We start from the raw sequence: 24,593 nt of genomic DNA, 5'->3' as shown, positions 1-24,593 counted from the left end.
GTTCTAACTGGGGAGTTGTTACATTGTATCCTGAGGAAGGCTGTTAAGCCTGCTTGGCGGAAGGGGCGTGGCCCAGAGGCCGTGGGCGTGGCTCAGCAGTAGAGCTGCCTTACAGTTGAGGCGTGGCTCAGCGGTGGAGGCGTGGCCCAGGTGCAGAGACATAGCTCGGCGAGGGGGCGTGTCCTAGCGGTAGAGCTGTGTAGCATTAGAGGCGTGGCTTATAAAGGGGCGTGGCTCAGAAGAAGGGGCGTGGCGGAACACAGAGCTGTGTAAGGGCGTGGAGGCGTGGCTCAGTGGAAGGGGCGTGGCTCAAGAGCAGGGGCGTGGCCTAATGGCAGAGCGATTTCCCAGGGTGTACTGGACAGTTCTCGAGCATCGCGGACGTGAAGATAACAGTAGCCACGCGACAGCGAGTCCCAGGGGGTCGAGGTTCCCCGTGACGGGTGGGCGTGGAAGCAGGGGACGCACACTTACTTCCTCCTGCGGTGCCGGCGCTCCTTGTCCTCCCGCCTGGCGTCCTGGTCGTAGTTGGCTGGGACCCCGTGCCGATGTCGCCTCCTGCGCTCGCCCCCGTCGGGGCCGTCGCCGTCGCCCTCCCCGACGCGGGCCGGCCTGCTGCCCTCGCGGTGGCGGGCCCGGCGCTCGGGCCTGTCCTCGGCAGCCTCGTCCCCAGGCCGGCGGCGCACGCGGTGTCTGCGCGGCTCCCCGTCGGCCCCGGCTCGCGGCGACCCCCCGCGACCTTCCCTGGGTGCCCCGGGCCGGTGCGCGGGCGCCCTGCGCGGTGGCTCCCCGGGCGGGGGCCGCTCGGCCTCGGCCTCCCAGAAGTCCGGCGGCTCGGACTCGCGGCCATAGGGCCCCTCGCGGCTGGGTTCGGCGTCCGGGCCGCCCGGCCAAGGCCTGCGCCCCGCCAGTCCCGCGGGGCCGGCGGGGTCGCGCGCGCGCTTGCGCAGCAGCTCCTCGGGGCCCGGCGGGCCGGGGCGCGGGCCCATGGGTTCGGCCGCTCGGCTCTTGTTGGTGTTGTTGTTGCGGTTCTCCTGCGGGTCCACCACGAGCGGCCGGTCCAGGTGCGTCTTCACGTCGGGCCGCAGGTGGCGCGCGTACGTGGCCTTCCAGCGCTCGTCGGCCGCCAGCTCCGGGTAGAGCGCCTCGCGGCTCGCCAGCAGGTTGTGCTTCCGCATCTCGCTCGTGCGCTGCTCCCACACAGACTTGGCCGCCTTCTGGTTCCGCTGCTGCTCCTTCCTGCAACAGCGCGCCGCTGCAGCCCGGCCCGCCGGTACCCACATGCACCCACCTGTGCCCACCTGTGCGCCCACCTGCGTGTCCACCCACACGCCCGCCTGTGCGCCGCCCTCGTGTCCACCCACACACCCAGCTGTACTTACATGAGCCCACCTGCGTGTCCACCCACACGCCCGCCTGTGTGCCCACCTGCGCCCACCTGTATCCACCTGAACCCTCGGTTGCACACCTGTGCGTCTACCGGTACCTACACGCACCCCCACTTCACGCCCACCTGCGCAGTGGCTGCCGCTTGGTCCAGGCCCGCGCCCACCCCCACACCCGTCTGTGCTAAGGGACGCCTGAGTAACCCGTGCAATCTGGCTTGGCGTGGGTTCTCCCCTGCCTCACCAGTGCAGCTGGCCTCTCACTGTCTCACCTGGCTGACGCCTCAGCCTAAGAGCGTTCCCACAACCCAGCCTGGTGGACACCTACCAACCTAATAGGTTTCTTAGCCAAGTAGGTGACTCCAGTGCTTCTCCCAATGGGAAGGGCGGGCGGCTTAGTGGTAGGGGAGTCACCCAGTGTCATGAGTGTGGTTCCGTGTCAGGAGTGTAGAATGCACACCTTGTGTTCACGGGGTCCCGGGTCCCATCCACAGTACCACAAAAATAAATGTTTAAAAAAAATAGAAGCAGTGCACGGAAGTCTTTCACTTCCATTTCCTACATGGAGAACAGGAAATATTTTTTCTCTTCCTCTCCACTTTAATCCTTTTTTTACTAAAATAAATCCTTGCCAAGAATTAAAAAATAAAAAAAAGCAATGGGCTGCTGTAAGCATCTGAGTCAGGCTCTAACCTCAAGAACCCTCTGTGGTTCCCACCTACTGTAGCAAAAATCCACATCCCCTCCCCAGGTGTCCCTAGGACCCTGCCTTCATCTGCCTTTTTTTCCTCATGCTCCTGCAGCTATTCTGGCCTCTTCCATGGCCCATCCTACCACATTCCTACCCCAAGACCTTTGCAGATGCTGTCAGCCTGGAATGCTCCATGCCCAGACACCTCCATGGTTCCTTCCTCCCCTTCTTTAAGTGTTACCATCTTCCAGATGAGGCCTTCTCTGATGAGGTTATTTAAAACCCTAGCTCTTGGGTACAGCTCAGACTTGCCTACGTTAGGGAGCTCCCTTCCACACCCTGGAAAAAATCACAGCCCTCTCAATTTCTAGCATCCCCTTACCCTTCTCAGTTTTATTTATCTCTGCGTTCTATCGCTTCCTGACAGACAGCTAGCATCTATGCTATATTTTCTTTTCACTTTTCTTTGGGGTGATTTCAGGGCTTGAGCTCAGGGTCTGGGTGCTCTGGTCCCTTTGAATTTCGTGCTCAGGGCTAATGCTTTATCACTTTGAGCCAAAGCGCTACTTCCAGTTTTCTAGTGGTTCACTGGAGTCTCAGACTTTCCTGCCTGAGCTGGCTTTGAACCAAGACCCTCAGATCTCAGTCTCCAGAGTAGCTAGGATTACAGGCGTGAGCCACTGGCACCTGGCATACACACACACACACACAATATATATATATGTGACTCAAATAGCTACACAAAGGTGAGACTTCTTGTTTCTGGCAATACTGGGGTTTGAACTCGAGACCTCATGCTTGCTAGGGCCACCGCTGAGCTCTAAGCCAGGTCCCTGCTGCTCAGCCACACCCCTACCACCGAGCCAGGCCCCCAACACAGAGCCACGCCCCCAGAGCTGTCACAACCACGCGGAGCCACGCCCCTGACTGAAGCCCCGCCCACACGGCAACAGCCAATGGCCACGCCCCGGAGCTGCCACGCCCCCACATCTGAGCCACGCCCCCACCGCTGAGACCACGACTAAGTGCTCTACCCCCTACCCCTGGGGCGGCGCCTCTGACCCCGGCCACTGCACAGACAAGGCGGGTACCCTGTGGGTCACCCACTATGAGAAAGGGGCTGAGAGGACACAGGGGTGTCTTTCTAGGGCTGCGAGGTTGGGGGCCCCTTGCCCCGTCCCCCCAACTCTTGGGGCAGCACTTACACAGCTATGGACATGTTGGCTGCAGACAGCGGACTCACTTCCGCCACCTCCTTGGCTTTCTGCAGGGCGAGCTTCTGGTTGGCCGCTTCCTCCTCCTCTTGCTCATCCTGGAAGGACAGGGACCAGGGTTCAAACCGCCCTGGGGGGCCCGGCTCCCGCCCCACTGCGGACCTCGAGAGTGTGTGGGGCTGGGGGCGCTGGGGATGGGGTGACAGGCCGGGATCCACCCCAGGACGGCCCCTCTTCTTATTTATTTTATTTCTTTGCCAGTCCTGAGGCTTGAACTCAGGGCCTGGGCACTGTCCTTGAACTCTCCCAAGGCTAGAGCTCTACCACTTGAGCCACAGCACCACTGCCGGCTTTTCTGTGTATGTGGAACCGAGGAATGGAACCCAGGGCTTGGTGCATGCTAGGCGAGCACTCTTCCACGAGGCCCCGCTCTCTGCCCGCACCTTCTTCTTCACTGCGGTTTTGGCGGTCCTGGGACTCAGGGCCTTCCTCTTGCTCAGCCACACCCCATCCCGTTCTTGCAATGGTCATTTTTCAAATCGGATCTTACCCCTGGTTTGTGATCTCCCTGTGTCACACTTTCCACTCAAGCTGGGCCATGTGTTATCATACCCACATTTTTCTATTAAGATGAAGTCTCGAGAACCCCCCCCCCCCCCCCCCCCCCCCCCCGCCCCCGGCAAGCCTGGGACTTGAGTCTTCCGGTTCTCAGTCTTAGCTAGGACTAGAGGTGTACATGGGTATTAGTTAATTATTATTTTTTAAATACAGGGTCTCAGTTCCATCACAAGCTGGCCAGGAACTCAGCCTCCGAGTGCTGGCATCACAATGAACAAGCACATGGCTTCTTTTCTTAACTTTGAATGCATAGCCAGGGCCGGGAGTTTGGCCTAGTGGTAGAGTGCTTGCCTAGCATGCATGAAGACCCGGGTTCGATTCCTCGGTACCACATACATAGAAAAAAGCTGGAAGTGGTGCTGAGGCTCAAGTGATAGAGCTCTAGCCTTGAGAAAGTCCAAGAACAGTGCTCAGGCCCTGAGTTCAAGCCCAGGACCGGCAAAAAAAAAAGAAAAAAAGAATGAATGCATAGCCAGAAACAAGTCAGCAGGAGAAGAATATTTCTTTTTTTTTTTCATTGTTGGGGATAAACCCAGGACTTCTGAATGTGCTAAGCAAGCATTCTACCACGGAGCCGCACTTGCATATGGCCAGGTCTGCTGTTCTGTTTCCTCCTCCCCCCATACTTTCCTTCCTTCCACCAGAGCTTTTTTTTTTTTTTGTCAGTCCGGGGGCTTGAACTCTTGTCCTGAGTGCTCTCCCTGAGGTCTTCAGCTTAAGGCTAGCGCCCTACCACTTGAGCCACAACACCACTTCTGGTTTTCTGGTAGTTCATGGGAGATAGGAGTCTTGAGGACTTTCTTGCTTGGGTTGGCTTTGAACCGTGACCCTCAGATCTCAGCCTCCTGAGTAGCTAGGATAACAGGTGTGAGCCACCAGTGCCAACCAGCCTTCTGCCAGTGCTTTCTAAGTTGCTTAAAGTCTTTAAACCCACTTCCGGCAAGCCCGAACCCCCCCCCCCACACACCACACACAGTCTGATGGTTCCAATTCTTTTTTTTTTTCTCAACAGCTTCCAGAGGGGGAAGTGAGGAGAGAAACCGATACTTTGAGGACCCCCCAGCATGGGAAGAGGAGGAAAGGGGGGCATCTGCCCCCACCCCACCCAGGGTTCTGCATTCAGAAAGCAGGGAAGGGAAGGGAAGGTGTTTTCCAAACATACATACAGAAAAAGATGGCTTTGGGACTTTAACTCCTGTTTCTTCAAGCAGGCTGCAGGGCTTCATGGTTAAACAGAAAAGCCAACAAAAGAAAAGCAAAGGCAAAACAAAACACAACAAAACACAAGAAAGAAATGGCCAAAGCCCAAACCCAACCACTCAAGAAAAGGCACTGGGTGTGGGGGGGAGGTGAGGGGATGGCTGTGTGGCCACTGTCCCCATGGGGGTGGGGGTCCTGGGAACAAGAAACCTTATTGCCCTGACCCCCTGATGGTTGGCACTGCCCCCCTCTCCTGGAGTCAAGCTCAACACCTGTTACGCCCCTATCCCCCTGGACAATCTACTGCCGAGACATTTCAAATTTGGATTCCTAGCCCCCCTCCCCTCCCCCAAATAAGACTGTACCCCCAAATCTGCTCCTCCATGCGGCATGAAATACATTCCCCTTTAAGCCGCCAAAGACACTGTATTTGAAAGGGCTGAAGTTTCTAACTTGCTTTGGAATTCCAAAATCCAGTTCGTCTTCCTTATTGCTGTGTAACTTTGGGCGAATGTCTTAAACTTCTCTGGGTCTCATTTTTCTCATCTGATACTTGGACCTTCCTCTTTAGGGCTTAGGGCCTTCTGATAAGTGGTATAGATATATTTTTACAGATAATAATATAATTTTAAAAATCTGATTTCTCATGGGCTCCCCAGCCTGAACCCCAGCTAAGTGGATGGTTGCTGTGAGCTGTGATGGCACTCTGGCTTGTAGATCAAGGATTTGCATACAGTAGGTGCTCAATCTATGCACATGGAAGGAAGGCGTGAGAGACCGGGCAAGGGAGAACCGGGAAAATGTGAGGCCCGATGATCACACTCTCAGAACAGGAACATGTCGCAGGGAGCCCAGCCTCCTCCCTCCCCTCCCTCCATGACCACAAGCCAGCTCCCTGGTGGAGCGGATGAAAGTTCTGCTGCCCCCCCCCCCCCCCGCCCTCCCCTCCTCTGCAGGCCGGACGCCCGGCCTGGAAATCCTCCTTCCCTCCTGCCAGGATGGACAGATGGCTGGCTGGCCATGCCTGCTCCATCCTGACCCTGCTCTTATATCCCTTGCATTTCCACCAGCCAACTCGGGCTACTTCCTAACACGCTCCTGAGAGCTGCTCCCCACAAAAGCACACAGGTGCACCCCGTTTTTTTATCTCACTTGCATTCCCCATCTCCATAGTCCCCAAGCTTCCCTGGCCTCCATTTCCTCTCCTTTGCTGGATTCCAGGCCTGCTCTCTTGTTTTCTACGTGTGTGGCAAAGGCACTGAACTTCCTTGAGCCTCATTTTCCCTAGCTGTGCAGCGGAAACACCCTGTCTCCAATGGCTTCAACCCTGGGCCTGGGTGCCGACCCTGAGTTCTACCACCCGAGCCCTTGAGCCACAGCCCCACTTCTGCTTCTCCGGTGGTTCATGGGAGATAAGTCTCATGTTCTTTAGTGCCCGGGCTGGCTTTGAACCTCGATCCTCAGATCTCAGCCTCCTCAGTAGCTAGGACGACAGGCGTGAGACACTGGCTTCCAACTCACCAATCCTCCTGCCTCAACCTCCCCGAGTGCCGGTATTCCAGGCCGGCGCCACCACACCGGGCTCACGTTATAGATTTTGGTGACTGAGGCTTGGTCCTGGCCAGCGCCGGCCCCAACAGCCCCCCACCCCACCCGTGAGCCGTGACACCAGCCAGGGGAGCGGGCTCTCCACGGACCCCAGACCCCTAGTGACCCCCCCCACCCCGTCTGCATTCTCCCGCCGCCTGCACCTTGGTGAGTTCTTGTGCATTAGCCAGGTTGTCCACGGCGATGGCCAAGAAGACGTTGAGGAGGGTGTCTGCAGACGCCGGAGTCAGGGAAAGCAGCCATGGAGGGGGCACACCGGGAGAGTAGGGGTCATCCCCTGCCCCCCATCAGCAAGGATACAGTTCCCGAAGAGGGTGAGGACAATGAAGTAGATGGAGAAGACCATGCCCCCCTGCACGCCGCCCTGAGACTTGATCCCGTCATACATCACCTCGTTCCAGTCCTCCCCAGTCAGGATCTGAAAGAGGGGTGGGGAGGGACACACAGCGGACCCCCCTCTCAGCTGGCAGCCCCTCCCCCTGGAGGGACAGGGTTGAGATTTCCCTTCTCCCACCCCCCCCAGTCCCAATGGCACTAACCATGCCTAATCTTTGCCTCCCTGCCTCCCCCCCACCCAGAGGACGAGGGTGGACTCTCAGGAAAAATGGGAGACTTTGGTGTCTGTCTCTGTGGGGGGGGTGTCATAGGCTGTCTTCTCTGATGTGACCTTGGCAGCTGCTATGGACCTATCTGTGTCCCCTGCAAAGTCACTGCGGAAGTTGTAACTCAGTGCTGGGCGTGTTAGTACATGCCTGTAATTCCAGCACACAGGAGGCTGAGGCAAGAGGCCAGGCTGGGCTGCAAAGTGGGGACCCTGTTTCAAAAAGGAGAGGTGGGGGGAGAGAAAGAGAGAGAGAGAGACAGAGAGAGACAGAGAGACAGAGAGAGAAAGACAGAGACAGAGAGAGAGACAGAGACATGGAGAGACAGAGACAGAGCAGGGAGGGAGAGAGGGAGGGAAGGAAGGAAGGAAGGAAGGAAGGAAGGAAGGAAGGAAGGAAGGAAGGAACCTCAAAACACTAAAACACAAACCCCAGCCTGGCCTGGTGGCTCACGCCTGTAATCTCGGCTGCTTAGGGTCTGAAGATTACCATTTGGCAGCAGTGGGGTGCAGAGCTCTGCAATGGGAGGTTCCGGGGCTTTCTATGTGGAGATAGGTAAGTGTATGTCTCTTTCTTCCTGTGGTAATGGGATTTGAACTCAGGGCCTTGCACTGGCCAGGTGGATGCTGTCTCACTGGAGTGATACTCTCCAACCCCTCAGTGCCTTGACTGTTTCATGGATTAGGGTCTCCTGCTTTTGCCAAGGGGCTGACTGCGGGCTTTACTTTGCTCCTCCCTCTGCATAGCTGGGACCACAGGCTGCATGTACTGTGCCTGGCTTGTTGGTGGAGGGGGTGGATCATAGCCTCAGATGGGGTCCTCCAGGGGCTTGCCTCCAGAGTCGCTGGGATTGCAGGTGTATGCCACCACCCCTGCCCTGAGATGCAACTAGAACAACAGCTGTATTCTCATGTGTCAGGAGGAAGTGTGTGTGGGGGGGGGAGAAGTAGGCGGACTGGACGCAGTCCCTTGGGTACCAGGCAGGTGTGTTGATTTCCAACGTGGAGAGGTGTCTGCCCCAAGACCCGGTGAAGGTCATACCTGAAACACGGTCATAATGGCCGCAGGGAAGGTGTCGAAGTTGGTGGGGGGAGTCCCTTCATCGAAGTTAAATCTGTGGAGAAGGGGAACAGTTCACAAGCGCCCCCGCTGCTCCCAGGACTTGGCTCAGCATCCCGTCTCCATAGTAACGACGCCAGCATCTCCCCTGGTACCCAGGGCCTCATCCACTGACCCGGGCGAGGAAGAGCGAGGCAGGCTGGGCAGACCCCATGCCTGGGGAAGGGGGCATCTTGGGCTAGACCCCAGGGAAAGAGACACTGGAAGCTCTAGTTGGGACTTACTGGCCACCAAAGAGTTGCATTCCCAAAAGGGCGAAGACGACAATGAACAGGAAAAGGAGGAACAAGAGACTGATGATGGATTTCATGGAGTTCAGGAGAGAGACCACGAGGTTTCTGAGAGACGCCCAGTACCTGCCGATGGGGTGAGGGGCAGTCAGTCCCGGCGTGGGGAGCCAAGCACCCGGCCCCCCCATTCCAGCCCCAGCCAGGAACCCCAGGACTCACTTTGTGACTTTGAAAATACGCAATAACCTGAGAGCTCGTAACACGCTGATCCCGAAGGAGGTCCCGGGTTTGATGACCGCCCAGACGACCTCAAAGATGCTGCCGATGATGACCTGCCGGGCGCAGAGAGGGGGCGTCAGCCTGGGGGGGGCCAGGGGGACCCCTGCATGTCACATATCCCTGGCACCGAGGAGGTGGCGCAGCATTCCCAGATGTTTCTCTCTCTCTGATTTTATTAACATCAATTTTTACATCACATTTCAAATGTCGTGTAACCAACAAGTGTTCGAGAAGGGAATCTCTAGCTGCCATCACCGGCACATAGATTTTAGAACATAATTAAAATGAAGCCGAGGGTTTGTGGGTCACAGATCCCCATCAAGCTGGACAGTTTCTCTTATAGAAACCCCACTCAAGGGCCAAGACATGTGAAAGGGTATCAATGTATGTGAATTAATGCACCTTCTATCTGGCAAATATCATGTAACCCTTTTACTAATTACAATAAAATAAAAAAAAAATAAAAAAAAATAAAAGAAAGCCACGGTGTCAAGAAATGGCCTGTGCGGAGTGGGGCGGGGCTGAGGTGCTGGGGTGGGGCTTACCTAGCTTGTAAGGCAACCTCGGGGCCCAGTGGTAGGGGCGGGGCTAAAAGGCAGGGTGGGGCTAAGCCACAGGGGCGGGGCTAAGCCACAGGGGCGGGGCTAAACCACAGGGGCGGGGCTAAGACGCAGGGGCGGGGCTAAATGGCCAAGCAGGTTTCAGTGGTAAGGCATGACATAGCGATAGGGCGGAGCTAACTGGTAGAGGTGGAGCTTCATGGCCAGCGAGGGTGGGGTGGGGTTCAACTGTAGGGGCGTGGCTAACGTTGGGGGCGTGGCTCGGCCCCAGCCACCTAATTAAGCAGTGTGGGGAGAATGTAGTTAGTTGGTCGGGGCGGGGCTCAGGTAAGGCTGGGGCGGGGCTCAGCTGTAGGGGCGTGGTTTGGCTGAGCGCTAACTTAACATGTGAGACCCTGGTTTGTTTGGTTTGTTTTTTTTTGCATCATAAAAAAACAGAAATCACAGAAGGACCCCTGGTCCCCCAAATCTCTAATCCAAACCAACTCAACTCAACCCCACCTCCCCCCAATGAGCTCAGAACCAACCTTTCTGAGAGTAAGGGACAGGGTGGCTGGGGCTGGGTGGCTGGAGGCCTGCTCCCTGCCCTCTGCATTCACCTTCATCTGCCGTATCCGGGGGTGGACCCCCCTCCCATCCTCTTCCTCCTCTTTCTTTCCTTGGACACTGTACCTCCCTATGTAGGCAGTCATCACCTTGAATTCTCCAGGCCGCCTGCTCCATTATCAAAGTGTGGGATTATAGAAATGCCTCCCCATGCCCTGCCTACCTCTTCTTTTTCTTCTTCTTCTTCTTCTTCTTTTTTTTTTTTTTTGGTGACGAGAGCTGAACAACAAACTCAAAGAAATCGTGCACAAAAAATAAATAAATAACTAAAAAATGAAGAAATCGTGGACTTACCCCACAGTCAAAGCAGTTGAAGGACGAATGGAAATAAGGCCGCGTCCCAAGCCCATACATTTTTATAAACATTTCGGACATAAAGAGTCCTAAGAAAATGAATTCTGCATAGTCTAGAGAAAAGAAGGAGGAAACAGAAGGAGGTTAAGTGTACAGGGGTGGCACTCTGTTCTCAGCCCGGCAGCCAGGGAGAAACAGTATAGTCCAAAGGACACTTTGGCCACCAGGAGAAGAGCAGTGGCTGCCACCATATCACCATCCTCAGGCCAGTCGCGTTTTCTGAGGCAGGGAGTAACTGTGTAACAGGCTGGACTGTCAACTCTCCATCTTCCCATCTCTGCCTCCCCGTGCTGAGATCACAGACAGGAGCCACCATGCCTGGCTCGGAGCTGTTTCAGAAGGAGAGAAAGTTCTTTTCCCTGGCCTGATGAAGAAGGTTGGATGTCATCCTAGCTGCTGTGGACGTTGAGATCTGAGGATCGAAGTTCAAAGTCAGCAGGGGCAGGAGAGTTTGTGGGTCTCCTCTCCAGTTCATGGCAGAAAAAAGTGGGAAGTGGAGCTGTGGCTCCAGTGGGAGAGTGCTAGCCTTGAGCAAAAAGGCCACAGCGCTTGAGCACCAGGGATTGGCAAAATAAAACAAAAAGATAAAAGAACAACAGAAAAAAAAAGGGGGGAAAGAAAAAGAAAAGGAAGTTGACTGGTGGCTCCTGAGAAAACCAGGGCTGGGGGTGTGGCTTCATGGTGGGGGCGTGGCTTTGTGGGGCGTGGCTATGCGATGGGTGTGGCTCCCCACTAGGGGCGTGGCTCCCAGCCAGGCTAACCAACTTAGGCCGTGATGAAGAGAGCGGTAGATCTTTGAAGAAATGATTCAGACAGTCAACACTGGTGTCTATCCTTCAACTTCCCCTCTACCTGTAAGGTCTTTCCAGGGCTCCTAAGTGTTTTGAGAGGAAAAAAAGCTGTCCAGAGCTCATTCTCGTGGAAGAAAGGATCAGCAAGGGAAATCTTTTCCCATGCAGAGGCAAGCCTGCAAGGACCAGCTTCTGAGACGATGCTGCTCTGGGTTGTCATGGAAACAAAGATGCCCAAACTACTAAGGCCATTTTTTTTTTCGTTTTTCTTTTTTTGTGTGTGGGGTCATAGGGCTTGCACTGGGCCTGGGAGCTGTCCCTGAGCTCTTCAGCTCATGGCTACCGCCCTACCCTTGAGCCAAGCCCCACTTACAGTTTTCTAGAGGTTAATTGGAGGTAAGAGTCTCATGTTCTTTTGTGCCCGGGCTGGCTTTGAACCACGATCCTCAGATCTCAGCCTCCTGAGTAGCTAGGTTGACAGGTGTGAGCCATCAAGCCCAGCCTGAGGCCACTTTTCAACACAGCTTCTCAAGTGCCCTTCTATTCATTGGCCACCTGGAAAAATTACATTGTCTGACACCAGACCACCTCTATGAAAATGACGTCTACCTTAACATCAGAATGCTCTACCTTGTTGTTGTTGGAAAGTTGGTCCTAGGGACTGAATTCAGGGCGTCCTGCTCTCACTTGGTGCTCTACAGCTTCACTTTGGGCTTTTTTGGGGGGAGAGGTGGGGGAGTAGTTAATTGGAGATAAAGTGTCTCTAGTACTTTGCAACCCAGTCTGGCTTCAAATGCTGACTCTCAGATCTCAGCCTCCGGAGTAGCCAGGATTACAGTATGAACACCGGTTCCTGGCTATGTTGTTTTATTTTTAATAGCTCATAAAATAAATGAGTGTCTACTATTTGTCAATCGGTGCATGATCAATGGATAACAATTTGTCCAGGTTCACAAGGTTGGATCAGGGTCAGGGAAGCCATTGACAATTCAGGGTCCTCTTTGTACCCAGAGTGGAGATTTATTCTATTTTTGGTGGGGTCATGGGGCTTGAACTCTGGGACTGGGTGCTCTCTCTGAGCTCTTCAGCTCAAGGCTACTGCCCTACCCTTGAGCTACAGCCCCATTTCCCATTTTCTAGTGATTAATTGTAGATTAATTGAGATAAGAGTCTCAGCTTCTTTAGTGCCCGGATAGGCTTTGAACTGAGATCCTCAGATCTTAGCCTACTGAATAGCTAGGATTACAGGTGTGAGCCACTGCACCAGCACGGAGATCTATTCTTAGACCCAATTTAGATTCTGGTGTTTCACGGCTTAGGTTCAAATCCTGGCTTCACCACTGAGGGGCTTTGTGCCCCTCAGTCAACATATTTCACCTCTCTGTTTCTCCAGCTGACAAATGGGGACAAATCAAGAGATCACAAACACAGAAGTTCCCAGAAGGAAGTAGCCATCATTGTTCCTAAATCAGGACAGACTGCAAGGTGATTAGCGAGGAGCAAAGAGAAGATTAAAAATAGCCAATCAGAACACGTTATAACGGGACGTCTAGAGTCCTCAATTACAAGAGACTCCAGAGGGACTGAATGCAATTAGAAAGGTTGGAAATAGGACAGGTGGACCCAGGAGACCTGATCCCTGAGGGGCATCAGATACAGGGGGTGACAGCCAACAGGCCTGGAAATAATCAGGGTTCTAAGGAGACAAGCCTCTTGAGGCCTTTCTAGGTCAAAGACATGATTATGGCCTAGGTCAGCTCTGAACCAGGCCAGGAAGACACCGGTAAGTCAGACAAATGATCTAATTCAAGAGGAAGCAACAAGTAGTGATTGCAGGCTCACAAACCAGAGCCAGGCTACCTCTCCGCCCCCCTGTCTACCAACTACTCCCCTTGTTGGTTTCTCAGAGCTCTTTACTTTTGAAATCCCGCTCAGACGTCTCCCCCAGCCTGACATATTTCTCCGTCCTTCCTCACACCTGCCCTTCGTTTTTCTGAGTATCAAAGTCTTTGGGGGTGCTGGCACCCACAGATAGTAAGATTCTCTTCCTTGGTAGTAAGATGATAATCTGAGACTAAGTCCCCAACATAAAAATAGCCAAAAGGGCTCGAAAGGAAAATAGGAAGGAGGCACAATCGAATGTGGCAGAAAGCAGGTGGTTGACAATGAGCAGAGGCAATGTGGGGGCATCGGGGGGGGGGAGGGAATCCCGTGTTTCTAAGACATTCCACCCCTTAACCATAAGTGATTTTGATACCCTGACAGGTGTAGACCTCAGATCTGTTCCCACCCAGCTCTCATGTAGCCCCATCTTTCTTCCTCTCCCACAGCCTCTTTTAGCTTTTTCTCACTCTTACAAAGACCAGATGAGCTTTTAGTTCCTAGCTCTCTGGCTGGCTGGAGGAAGACAGATGGGCTGGGATACACAGTTTGAGTCTCCTAAAAGGGTGTGGGAAGTGGTGTGGCCCTTTAAGAGGTGGAGCCTAGCGAGAGGACTTTAGGCCATTGTGTGTGTGTGGGGGGGAGGAGGTGCCTTCCACAGAGGTTGTGGGATCCCAGCCTGGCTCTTCTCCACTGTCACTGAGGCAGTGAGCTGGAGCACGAGTGTGAGGGGGTGGCGGGGATTCACACTCACAGAGGAAGTCGGAGAGCCACTCGGGCTGGTTGTAGTGAACAATGGCGACGCACAGCGTGTTGAGGGCTACGAGGCTGAGCACAGTCCAGTAGAAGGCCTGAGTTTTCACCATGCGGCGGATGTAAAAACGCATCCTCCTCTCCTTCTTGTGGAAAAAGGTGGAGTTCTCCACCTTGGCACTCTTGATGCTGGCCCGAGCGAAGGGAGACCCTGTCCGGGACAGGATGGACAGTGTTAGACTCAGGATTTCCCTGGACAAATGAGGGCCCATTAACTCCCAGAGAAATGGAGCCCGAGATGACACTGGAAGATTGAGGAGGCCTGCCAGGCCTGACCCTTTCTGATGCCTGGGGGGGGGGGTCTCCCCTTGTTCTGGTGAAGCAGCAGTATGAGTACTTCAAAGGCCTCTAGGAGGAGGTGGACCCGATTTTGCTCCTCTCTCTCTCTCTCTCTCTCTCACTCTCCTCTCTCTCTCTCCTCTCTCTCTCTCTCTCCTCTCTCTCTCTCTCTCTCTCTCCTCTCCAGTCTTGGGGCTTGAACTCAGGGCTGTGAGCACTGTCGTTGAGGTGGACTTTCTCAAGGCTAGAGCTCTTCCACTTGAGCCACAGCACCACTTTCAGTTTTTTTCTGTAGGTTGTACCTAGGAATCGAACCGAGAGCTTCATGCTAGGCAAGCACTCTACCACCAGGACAATCTCCTGGCCCTGGACCCAGTGTTTTGCTCACAAGCGTTCACTGAGTACCTGCAGAGGTGTCGCTGGAGCATACTGTATGTATACGATGGGATTCTAGGCAGCCCTGAAATAGGAGGGCATCCTATCCCCTGCTACAAGGTGGGCAGAACTGGAGGGCCTGATGCAGAGTTGAAAGAAGCCAGGGACAAACACCGCACACCCTCAGCTGTATGTGGAAAAGTCAACTTCATAGGAACAGAGAAGAGTGATGGTTCCCAGAGGAGAAGGGAGGGGAGGGGAAGGGAAGGGAAGAGAGGGAAAGGGAGGGGGAAGTGAGAGATGCTGGCCTCAGGATATGAAGTTTTGGTTCTCCAGGGAGAGAACATTTCAGGAATCAACTGCTCTGCCTGGTGACCACAATTAATAATAACATATGTATTGCGAAGTTGAAAATTTTCCAGAAGAGTGGGCCGAGAGTTTGGCCTAGTGGTAGAGTGCTTGCCTAGCATGCACGAAGGCCCAGGTTCGATTCCTTGATACTACATACATAGAAAAAAGCCAGAGTGGTGCTGAGGCTCAAGTGGTAGAGCTCTAGCCTTGAGAAAGTCCAAGGACAGTGCTCAGGCCCTGAGCTCAAGCCCAGGACTGGCAAAAAGAAAAAAAAAATTCCAGAAGAGACTTATAGTGCCCTGATGACCTAAAACCCAGTCATGGGGTCACGCCCACTACAGTGACCCACTTCCACAGACCATGCCATAAGGTTTGTGTGTGTGTGTGTGTGTGTGTGTGTGTGTGTGTGTGTGTGTGTGTGTGTGTGGCGGGGAGGTGGGGGGAGGAATCATGAGACTTGAACTCGGCCTGGGCGTTGTCCAGCTCTTCAGCTCAAAGCTAGCACCCTTGAGCCAAGCCCCACTTCCCGTTTTCTAGAGGTTGAGTGTCTTTTTGTGCCCGGGGTGGCTTTGAACCTTCATCCTCAGATCTCAGTCTCCGGAGTAGCTAGGAAGCTAGGATTACAGGCGTGAACCACTGCGCCTGGCTTTTTTTTTAAAATTAAAAGTAATTAATTAAACTCATTTTTTTTTAACCGGTCCTGGGGCTTGGACTCAGGGCCTGAGCACTGTCCTTGGACTTTCTCAAGGCTAGAACTCTATCTACCACTTGAGCCTCAGCACCACTTCCGGCTTTTTCTATGTGTGGTGGGTACCGAGGAATCGAACCCTGGTCTTCGGTGCATGCTAGGCAAGTACTCTACCACTAGGCCAAACTCCCAGTCCCCAAGCCGCAAGCTTTATAAAACAGAAGTGTTAGAGGACGTCAGGGTTATGTCTCTCTGTTATCACTTTATATATATATATATATATATATATATATATAGGCTGTGGCTCTGTGGGGGGCGTTGCGCAGCGGACAGGGGCGTGGCTTGTCCCTGAGGGTGTGGCTTAGTCTTGGTGTCTAGAGGCTGGTGAGCGCGGCTCCGTGGTGGGGGCGTGGTTTAGCAGGGGGAAGTAGCTCAGCAATAGGCTGTGGCTCGGGGTGGGGCGTGGCTAGGCCAGGGGGCGTGGGTTTATCCCTGAGGGTGTGGCTTAGTCTTGGTGTCTAGCGGCTGGTGAGCACGGCTCCGTGGTGGGGGCGTGGTTTAGCAGGGGGGAAGTAGCTCAGCAATAGGCTGTGGCCCGGTGTGGGCGTGGCTGATCACGGGGGCGTGGCTCGGCGTGGGGGCGTGGCTCCGCGGCAGGGTTGATCCGAGGACATGACAAAGTGGCATGCAGTGGCGTCCACCTGGAATCTCAGTCCTCCCGGGGCCGGGCAGGGGGACTCACCGACCGAGGCGATGTCTGCCAGCTGGTCCTCGCCCTCCTCCGGGTGCAGCAGGTCTGTCTTGCTCTTCTTGATAGTTGCTCTCCGCAGAGCTCCAACAGTGGGCACGGGGAAGAAGACGACGACGTGACCTTGTTTTGCACACGCACGTGCGCACGTGTGTGTGTGTGTCTGTGCACTGCGCACCAGCGCTGGGACTTGAACTCAAGGCCCAGGCATTGGGTCTTTAGCCTTTTCACTCACACCTGGCTCTCTACTGCTTGAGCCACAGCTCCCCTGCTGGCTCGGGCAGGGGTGCTGAATCAGGTGAGGGCTCGGGCTCTCCTCCCCGGGCCTCGGATCTCAGCCTCCAGCCCGCCTTGGCCCGCGCGTGCTCCCCCCGGCTGGCGGTGGGGGATTCCTCGTGCACACCCGGAGCCCAGCCACCCGTGAGGAGGGAGTCTGGGAAACTGGTGTGGTGGCTTTGACCAGGCCTCAAGCCGTGGTCCTCTGAACGCTGCCTCCCCTGTGTTCCGGGATGGCGACCTTGAGCCGCCACACCCCGGCCTGGAGTGTCACCTTTCTGAGATTGTCGTCAACCTGCGGTGTCACCTGCGGCCTGACAATGCTATGGAAAAAATCTAGAAGTCAACCACTCCTAGACTCCAAATTCCCCACGAAGGCAGGCTCTCCATTCATCCAGCCCACTCGAGTGACCCTAAGCGTCCACCTCTCCACTCCCCTGGGAACCAAGTCCCCAGGTACCCGGATGCCCACCAAACGGGGTTCAGGGCAACTTACCATCAAAGGGGTGCCTCTGCTCCACGTCCGTCTCGTCCTCGGCGAGGATGACCTCCTCTGAGGAGGGGGGGGACACACAGATCAGCGGCCTGCGTCGGGAGGGACCCCAGGGTCACCCCTCCCCCGGGGTTCACCCTGTCTGTCCACCCAGCTGTCTGCCTGCGGGCTCAGTGTAGCTAGCTCCACAAATGCAGCCCCAGGGCTCCCGGTGCCATTGCTGTGGGGCTTAGAGCAATGGGGGTGGGGGGGTTTAAGGGGCGGGGCTTAGCAGGAGGCCCGCAGGTCCTTGGGGTGGTGTTCTCATACCACAGGGCCTTTGCACCTGCCCTTCCTTCCTGCTGCCTGCAACCGGCCTGCCCTCAGAGGGCCCCAAGTTGTTCAGTGCCTTCAAGGGCCTTCAAATCTCGGCTCAGATATTACTTTCCCAGGGAGGGGCGGCCCTGACCACCTAGACTCCTCAACTGTCCTCCGTTCCCAGCTTTGCCCCATCTCCCCCCAATATGCCAATATTGCTCTACCACCCGAGCCACAGCCCTTCCTGTGGCTTTTTGGTGGTTCATTGGAGATACAGGGTCTCATGGACTTTTTCTGCCAGGATTCAAACCGCGATCTCAGCCTCCCATGAGCGACCTTCACCAGCTTCTGGGGTCCCCCCGGTGGGGCTCGGCTCAGGGGCCCCGGGGTGGGATGGAAGCCTCACCTGCCTTGGAGATCCACTCCATGTAGCCGTTGAGCTCCCGCTCGATCTGTTGCTGCCGTCGGAGCTTCAGGAAAGCTCGTCGGTTCTCCACCCGCTCTCTTTCTTTGGCAAATTCTCTACAGGAGCCCCAACAGATCACCGTGTGGGGTTATGGAGATTTTACAGGGGCGGGGGGGGGGGGGGGAGAACGGGGTGTGCGGGGTTCACTGGGGTGGCAGTGGTGCCCCATCACAGAAATCAGTCTTGTGGGGAGAGTTAGAATTCCTGGCTGGCCCGGCCTCCTCACATCCCCTGCCCCAGCTAGAGCAAAGCCACTGGCCGGACTGCCAAGGCTGGCAGTTTTTATTCTCTGCCCCCCCCTCCTCCTCCGCCTTCCTCAAGTGAAGCCTGCAAGACTGAGCCAGAACTTTCTCCACTAGCCTCATCTCCACTTCTGCCTATTTCCCTTCTTCTTCTAGCTGTCGGGGACATGGTGGATATCTGATGAGCAGGGTGGCAGGCACTTTGAGCCCATGAGGAAGCCATGCAATTGGAAGCTTCTGGTAAGGATATCAGAGTAGAAAGCTGGAAGAATCTGGAGTGGAATCCATCATATCAGTCCCTGGATTTCTTACAGGAAAGGATAAATTAAGCCCATTGCCCACGAATTAGGATTTGTGGACCACTGGTGTGTGTGTGTACTGGGAATAGGGCTTGAACTCAGGGCCTGGCTGCTGTCTCTTAGATTATTTGCTCAAGCCGGAAGCTCTACCAGTTGAGTGTCTCAATCTCTGTTGGTTTCACTGGACGGAAGCATCTCAAGGACTTTCCTGCCCTGGCTGGCTTTGAACTGCGATCCTCAGATCCCTGCCCTGCTGGGTGGCTGGGATGGCAGGCCTGAACCATGGTGCCTGGTAATGTATATAAACTGTGACCTGTGGTCTTCTACATTTGGAAGTAAGGAAAAGAGGAATTCTATAATAATAATTACTATTATCAGAAATAAACATAAATGGCGCAGAGCCGGGGACGGAGGCCGTGCCTGATGGGTGAAAACGAAGCCTCAGCAGCTTCTTCCTGGGGAGCAGTTTGGGGGGGGCTTGATGGGGAGTCGGGGGACACTTACCCTGACAGGACCCCCCAGCACGAGGTTCAGCATAAAAAAGGAGCCAATGATGATGAGGGGAATGAAGTACAACCAGTTCCAAGTATTCCCTGAGGCGTCGTTGCTCTGCAGGGTACAAAGCAGGGGGAAAAGCTCGTGAGACTTGAGGAGGCGACGGGGGGAGGAGGAGGAGGAGGAGGAGGAGGAGGGCACCTCGTGCCCTGCCGATGGGTGATCAATTTGGCTTTCACAGCTGCTGTGACCAAAAAAAAAAAAAAAAAGAAGTTAAAACCAGGGGAGGCTGGGAAGGCGGGAAGCAGCTCACAGTTGGGCGGCGGGGTCAGAAGGCTTGGGGTTTCGGCAGGAGTTTATTCACTGGGATAGTCTTGTATGTGGTGCAGGCTGGCCTAGAACTCAGGATCCTCCTCTTGCCTCAAGAAGCACTGGGATTACAGGCATGTGGGCCGAGACTGGGGAATGTAAATACCCACACTCAGCAGGACATACACCCAGGAAATGCCACCCCCTACACACAATCAGATAATCCAGATTGTCTGCACAGGAGGCCAGCCATGGGGGGGATAGGAGAGAAGAAGAAGCGCCCCCTGTCATTCCAGAAAAACCTCCCCAGCCAGACAGGAAGCATCAGCCATGACTGTCAAAGAGGCAACTAGAAAAACAAGTGGCTTTCAGGAAGGGGCGTGGCCCTGCAAGCTGCAGGCACAGGGTGTGGCTTTGCCCCGGGGGCGTGGCTCTGTAGTTGGGGCGTGACTAAGACCCGAGGGGGCGTGGTTTTTGCGGTGGGAGTGGCTAAGGCAGGAGGGGCGTGGCTCTGTACAGCTCAAGCCGCAGGGTTTGCTGGGGGCGTGGCCTCGCGCTGGGGGCGTGGCCTCGAGGTGCCAGTGCAGCCCTGCAGTCGCTCTCCAGCCAGCAAGCTGGAGGCCTGGATTTCAAACCCCGCCACCACCACACACAAAATAGGGCGCATCTGGAGATGAACCCGGCTGTGAGCACTTAGCTAGAGAGCCTCACCCAAGCCTTGGGTTCCCTGGAACCCAAGGAAGCAATAGGATTTTATATTATTTGTGTTTTGTTTTATCACCCCAAAAGGAAAAAAAAAAAAAAACCCAGTTTAAGAAACAAACAAAACCCCAAACAAGAAGAGATGGGCGCCGGTGGCTCTCGCCTGCCATCTCAGCTAGTCAGGAGGCTGAGATCTGGGGATCCCGGCTCAAAGCCAGCCTGAGTATGAAAGTCCATGAGACCCTTCCAGAAAACCGGAAGTGGTGCTGCGGCTCAAGGGGTAGAGCACGAGCCTTGAGCTGAAGAGCTCAGGGAGACAGGCCCAGAGTTCAAGCCCCGCGACTGACAGACCCATAAAAAGGAAGATCAGCACCTCAGCACATCGACAAGCCAGTTATTACTATTTCCCAAGCCTCTGCTTTGACCTTCCCCTGGGGTCTCAGGTTGGCTAGTTCTTTCTCCTCCCCTCAGCCTCAACTCCATGATGCCCTGCCTCAGACAGAAAGGACCAGATCTGAAAGACTTTCCCTTTTTTTACTGCCCAGCCAGGCAGCTCCTTCCCAGTATGTTCAACTCGGCAACACGTGCATTTCAAGACCATATGGCTGCCAACCCTGGAAGGGGAAAGACACTTCTCCATCTCAGTCCCAAGTCACACTCTCCCACACTCTCCCCCCCAGTCCAGATGGCCAGGTCCCCAAGAATGACAGAATGTCCTCCATACTCCCTCCTACAGCCTCTGGGGTGGTGCACTGCTGCTGCTGCTGCTTCTTCTTTCTTCTTCTTCTTCTTCTTCTTCTTCTTCTTCTTCTTCTTCTTCTTCTTCTTCTTCTTCCTCTCTTCTTCTTCTTCTTCTTCCTTTCTTCTTCTTCTTCCTCTTCTTCTTCTTCTTCTTCCTTCTTCTTCTTCTTCTTCTTCTTCTTCTTCTTCTTCTTCTTCTTCTTCTTCTTCTTCTTCTTCTTCTTCTTCTTCTTCTTCTTCTTCTTCTTCCTCTTCTTCTTCTTCTTCTTCCTTCTTCTTCTTCTTCTTCTTCTTCTTCTTCTTCTTCTTCTTCTTCTCTTCTTCTTCTTCTTCTTTCTTCTTCTTCTTCTTCTTCTTCTTCTTCTTCTTCTTCTTCTTCTTCTTCTCTTCCTTCTTCTTCTTCTTCTTCTTCTTCTTCTTCTTCTTCTTCTTCTTCTTCCTTCTTCTTCTTCTTCTTCTTCTTCTTCCTTCTTTCTTCTTCTTCTTCTTCTTCTTCTTCTTCTTCTTCTTCTTCTTCTTCCTCTTCTTCTTCTTCCTCTTCCTCTTCCTCTTCCTCTTCTCCTTCTCCTTCATGGTACTTGAGTTTGAAATCTCAGCCACACATTTGCCAGGCAGGCACTCTCCCTCCGTGCCATGCCTCCAGTCCACTTTTGTCATTTTCCAGGGATTAACACTTCCTCCAGTGCTGGGATACTATGTGCACCACAGCACATTCAACTGGTGACTGAGACGGGGTCTCTCACCCAGGCTGGCGTCTCGTCAGGACCCGACTCTCCGAGGGCTGGGGAGACTCTGCCGGCTTCAGCTTTGGGGGCTGTCGGGGGAGTGTGGCACATCCTTAACTCCCTTCTGTCTTTTGGTTTATTTTCTCTTTTTTTTTTCTGGAGCCTGACTCATTCAGAAAAAATATAGAGAGGATTAAAAAGAAATACGCAGCTTAGGAGAACAAGCGACTCCCCAGCTTCTGAGATAAAAATGGGGGGAACGTGACCGTGAGAAGGAGGAAGGCTGACGGAGGCCCGAGGGAGGCCTTGTCCGACCCAGTTTCCATTGCTTATGGATCATGGGCTTCTATTAATTATCTTCTGAGCCTTCTTCCTCCTGCCCCAGTTTGGATGATGAATGGAATGGGCCTTGTGTCTGAACGCTGTCACCTCCTCATTCCCCGTCCAGCCACCGACACAGCCTAGCATTCCTGCCCCAGGACCTTTGCACTGGCTTTTCTGTACTCAAGGCTGGTGTTCTCACCACTTGAGCCTCAGCTCCACTTCTGGCTTGCTTTCTTTCTCCCACCTCCCCCCGCCCCACAACTTCATTAGAGATAAAGCGTCTCACAGACCTTCCAGGCTTTGACCCTCGAGCCTTCAGGTCTCAGCCTCCTGAGTTGGCTGGGGTTCCAGGCATGTGGATCTTCTCTGTGGTTTGACACTTTCCTCTATTTGTAGGTGTGGGAGCTCGAGGTGTGCCTGGCCTCATTCCTTCTTTTTAAACTTAATCCCCCCCCCATGCTGAACGGGTCGAAGCTGGGATCCCCACCCCCCCCCAGGAGGGTGAGGGAGGAAATAAATTCAAAACACAGAACAGGGAAGGGAAGCAAACACCATGTGATCTCGTGGCTCTCAGGCTCCAGTCTCCCTGCAAGGCTCCCCTTCCTCCAGGCAGCCCTCCAGGATGGCCGGCTTGCATCACCTGTTAGAGGCTGAGGGTCAGTGCAGTCCAGCTAAAAGAGGTGATGGCGCCTTGCGGTGGGGGTGTGGCCCGGGAAATGGCGTGGGGGACCAGGGTGGGGACAGGGAGGGGGGGTTCTTTGCAAGATTGCCAGATAAAAGCAAGATGCCCCCCTGCCTCGCCTGCTTCCTGGGGTTGGGATTGGTGCTGAGTGGCTAAGTTGTGTCCCCCAGGGGTACTTTAGCCAGGGCAGGAGAAATGCTAAGATCAGCACTTAGGAACCAGCAGAGAGACAGACAGACAGACAGACAGACAGACAGACAGAGAGCCAAGAGAGGAGGCCGAGAGCGCGGGGAGGAGAGGAGGCTCACTTTAAGCGAGGGATTTGAGACCAGTCTGGGCCACAGAGTGACTCATTCCATCTCAAAAGAAAAAAATGTGACAAAATAATCATCAGAGCGGGGCCCGGGCCCCGCCGGTCATCCTAGCTTCTCCGGAGGCTGAGTTCTGAGGACCTTGGGTCGGATCCAGCCTGGGCCCCAAAGACCCTGAGACTCCCATGAACCACTAGAAAACCAGAAGTGGAGCTGTGGTTCAAGTGGTAGAGCGCCCGGCTTGAGCAACAACGATCACGCAAAGCTCAGGGCCAGCACTCAGGTGGCGAGTTCAAGTCCCAGGCCGGCCAGGTGCAGCCCCCCCCCCCTGCCCGCCCCGTCGGGTCCCAGGCCTCTCCAGACGCGGTCACTCACGTTGTAGAGGAGATCAGTCCACCCTTCCATGGTGATGCACTGGAACACAGTGAGCACCGCAAACAGGATGTTGTCGAACTGTGTGATGCCGTTGTTGGGCCCCTCCCAGTAGGGCTTACAGCTGGTACCGTTGGGGCAGGTTCGCGCCGGCTCCTCCACCCCACACGGGGCGGGAGACTCGCCCTGAATGTCATCTGCCACAGAGGGAAGCACAGCAGTCACTGCCCAGCGGAAGGACTGAGACTCAAGCACTCCACATGGGTTGGGGGGGAGAAAAGACCATTCCGTTGTGTGTCTGTGCGGGCCAGCCTTGAACTCAGGGCCTGGCGCTGTCCCTGAGCTCTTCGGCTCAAGGCTAGTGCTCGACCACTTGAGCCACAGCACCACTTCTGGTTTTCTGGTGGTTCACTGGAGAGGAGAGTAGCTCAGACTTTCCTGCCTAGCCTGGCTTTGAACCAGTCCTTAGATCGCAGCCTCCTGGTTTGCTGGGTGACACGTGTGAGGCACTGACGCTCGGCTCTAGGGGATAATATTGCTCTACTCTGAGTAAATGGTTAAAGTGTTGAGGTTTCCGGAAAGCTATGAATTGGCCTCAAAGTGATGCTTTAGCTGCATCTAATAAATGCCTTATCATTCTTGTTAAACTATTTCTCCTGTTTTCATTTTGACTTTTTCCTTGACTCATGGATAATGAAGAAATATTTCTTTGGAAAAAAATACAAGGGCTGGATGTTTGACCTAATGCCTGCCTAGCATGCACGAAGACCCAGATTCAATTCCTTGGTACCACACACATAGAAAAGCAGGAAGTGGTGCTCTGGCTCAAGTGGCAGAGGGCTAGCCTTGAGGAAAAAGCCCAAGGACAGTGTTCAGACCCTGAATTCAAGCCCCAGGGCTGACAAAACAAAACCAAAACCAAAAAACCCTCTGGGACAGGAGTTTGGCCTAGTGGTAGAGTGCTTGCCTAGCATGCACAAAGACCTGGGTTCGATTCCTCGGTACCACACACATAGAAAAAGCTGGAAGTGGTGCTGAGGCTCAAGTGGTAGAGCTCTAGCCTTGAGAAAACCCAAGGACAGTGCTCAGGTCCTGAGTTCAAGCCCAGGACTGGCGGCAACAACAACAAAAAACAAGTTCTCATACCTATTTCAACCCTCAGCCCTGTTCCGTTGGCTGTGAATATTCTCAACAGACTTTTATTCCTTGCTTTATTTAATATACTATTTTAAAAGCAAGATCAATTAAGAGGCAGTGGCTCTTAATTTCCAAGTGCCCCTTATTTCACTTTTCTGTCACAAAGGCTCAGAGTGATTCTTCTGTTATTTCATTTTATTTTTAAGCTCTGTGGATCTGTCACAGACTCCGTCTGGGCAAATGCGTGCCATGTGGTCTCAGGCGGGCACGGGGACAAATCTGTCATGTGCCTGGCACAGTCCTTCTGTGGTCTTGCTGCTGTCTTCCCTT

General features: G+C 54.4%; 1 protein-coding gene across 1 annotated transcript in view; it reads right to left on the bottom strand.

Annotated features, from left to right (window-relative positions):
* Cacna1a (calcium voltage-gated channel subunit alpha1 A) overlaps positions 1-24,593 on the bottom strand; it is a 123,890-nt gene that overhangs the window by 47,245 nt on the left and 52,052 nt on the right. The window contains exons 7-21 of the mRNA XM_090336121.1: positions 23,130-23,323; positions 18,981-19,074; positions 18,261-18,270; positions 17,865-17,980; positions 17,165-17,221; positions 16,387-16,476; positions 13,893-14,102; positions 10,407-10,519; positions 8,887-8,999; positions 8,662-8,793; positions 8,360-8,432; positions 7,017-7,134; positions 6,860-6,927; positions 3,282-3,388; positions 475-1,239 (exon numbers count right to left, since the gene is read on the bottom strand). Coding sequence (XP_090192247.1) covers positions 475-1,239; positions 3,282-3,388; positions 6,860-6,927; positions 7,017-7,134; positions 8,360-8,432; positions 8,662-8,793; positions 8,887-8,999; positions 10,407-10,519; positions 13,893-14,102; positions 16,387-16,476; positions 17,165-17,221; positions 17,865-17,980; positions 18,261-18,270; positions 18,981-19,074; positions 23,130-23,323 — 2,260 coding nt within the window. The remainder of the gene's footprint in view (positions 1-474; positions 1,240-3,281; positions 3,389-6,859; positions 6,928-7,016; positions 7,135-8,359; positions 8,433-8,661; positions 8,794-8,886; positions 9,000-10,406; positions 10,520-13,892; positions 14,103-16,386; positions 16,477-17,164; positions 17,222-17,864; positions 17,981-18,260; positions 18,271-18,980; positions 19,075-23,129; positions 23,324-24,593) is intronic.

This window comes from Megascapheus bottae, chromosome 1, assembly GCF_031878675.1.
Source record: "Megascapheus bottae isolate mThoBot1 chromosome 1, mThoBot2.hap1, whole genome shotgun sequence".
Classification (NCBI taxonomy): domain Eukaryota; kingdom Metazoa; phylum Chordata; class Mammalia; order Rodentia; family Geomyidae; genus Megascapheus; species Megascapheus bottae.
Note: the sequence above shows the minus strand (reverse complement) of the source record. Positions and strands in the feature narration are given on the sequence as shown.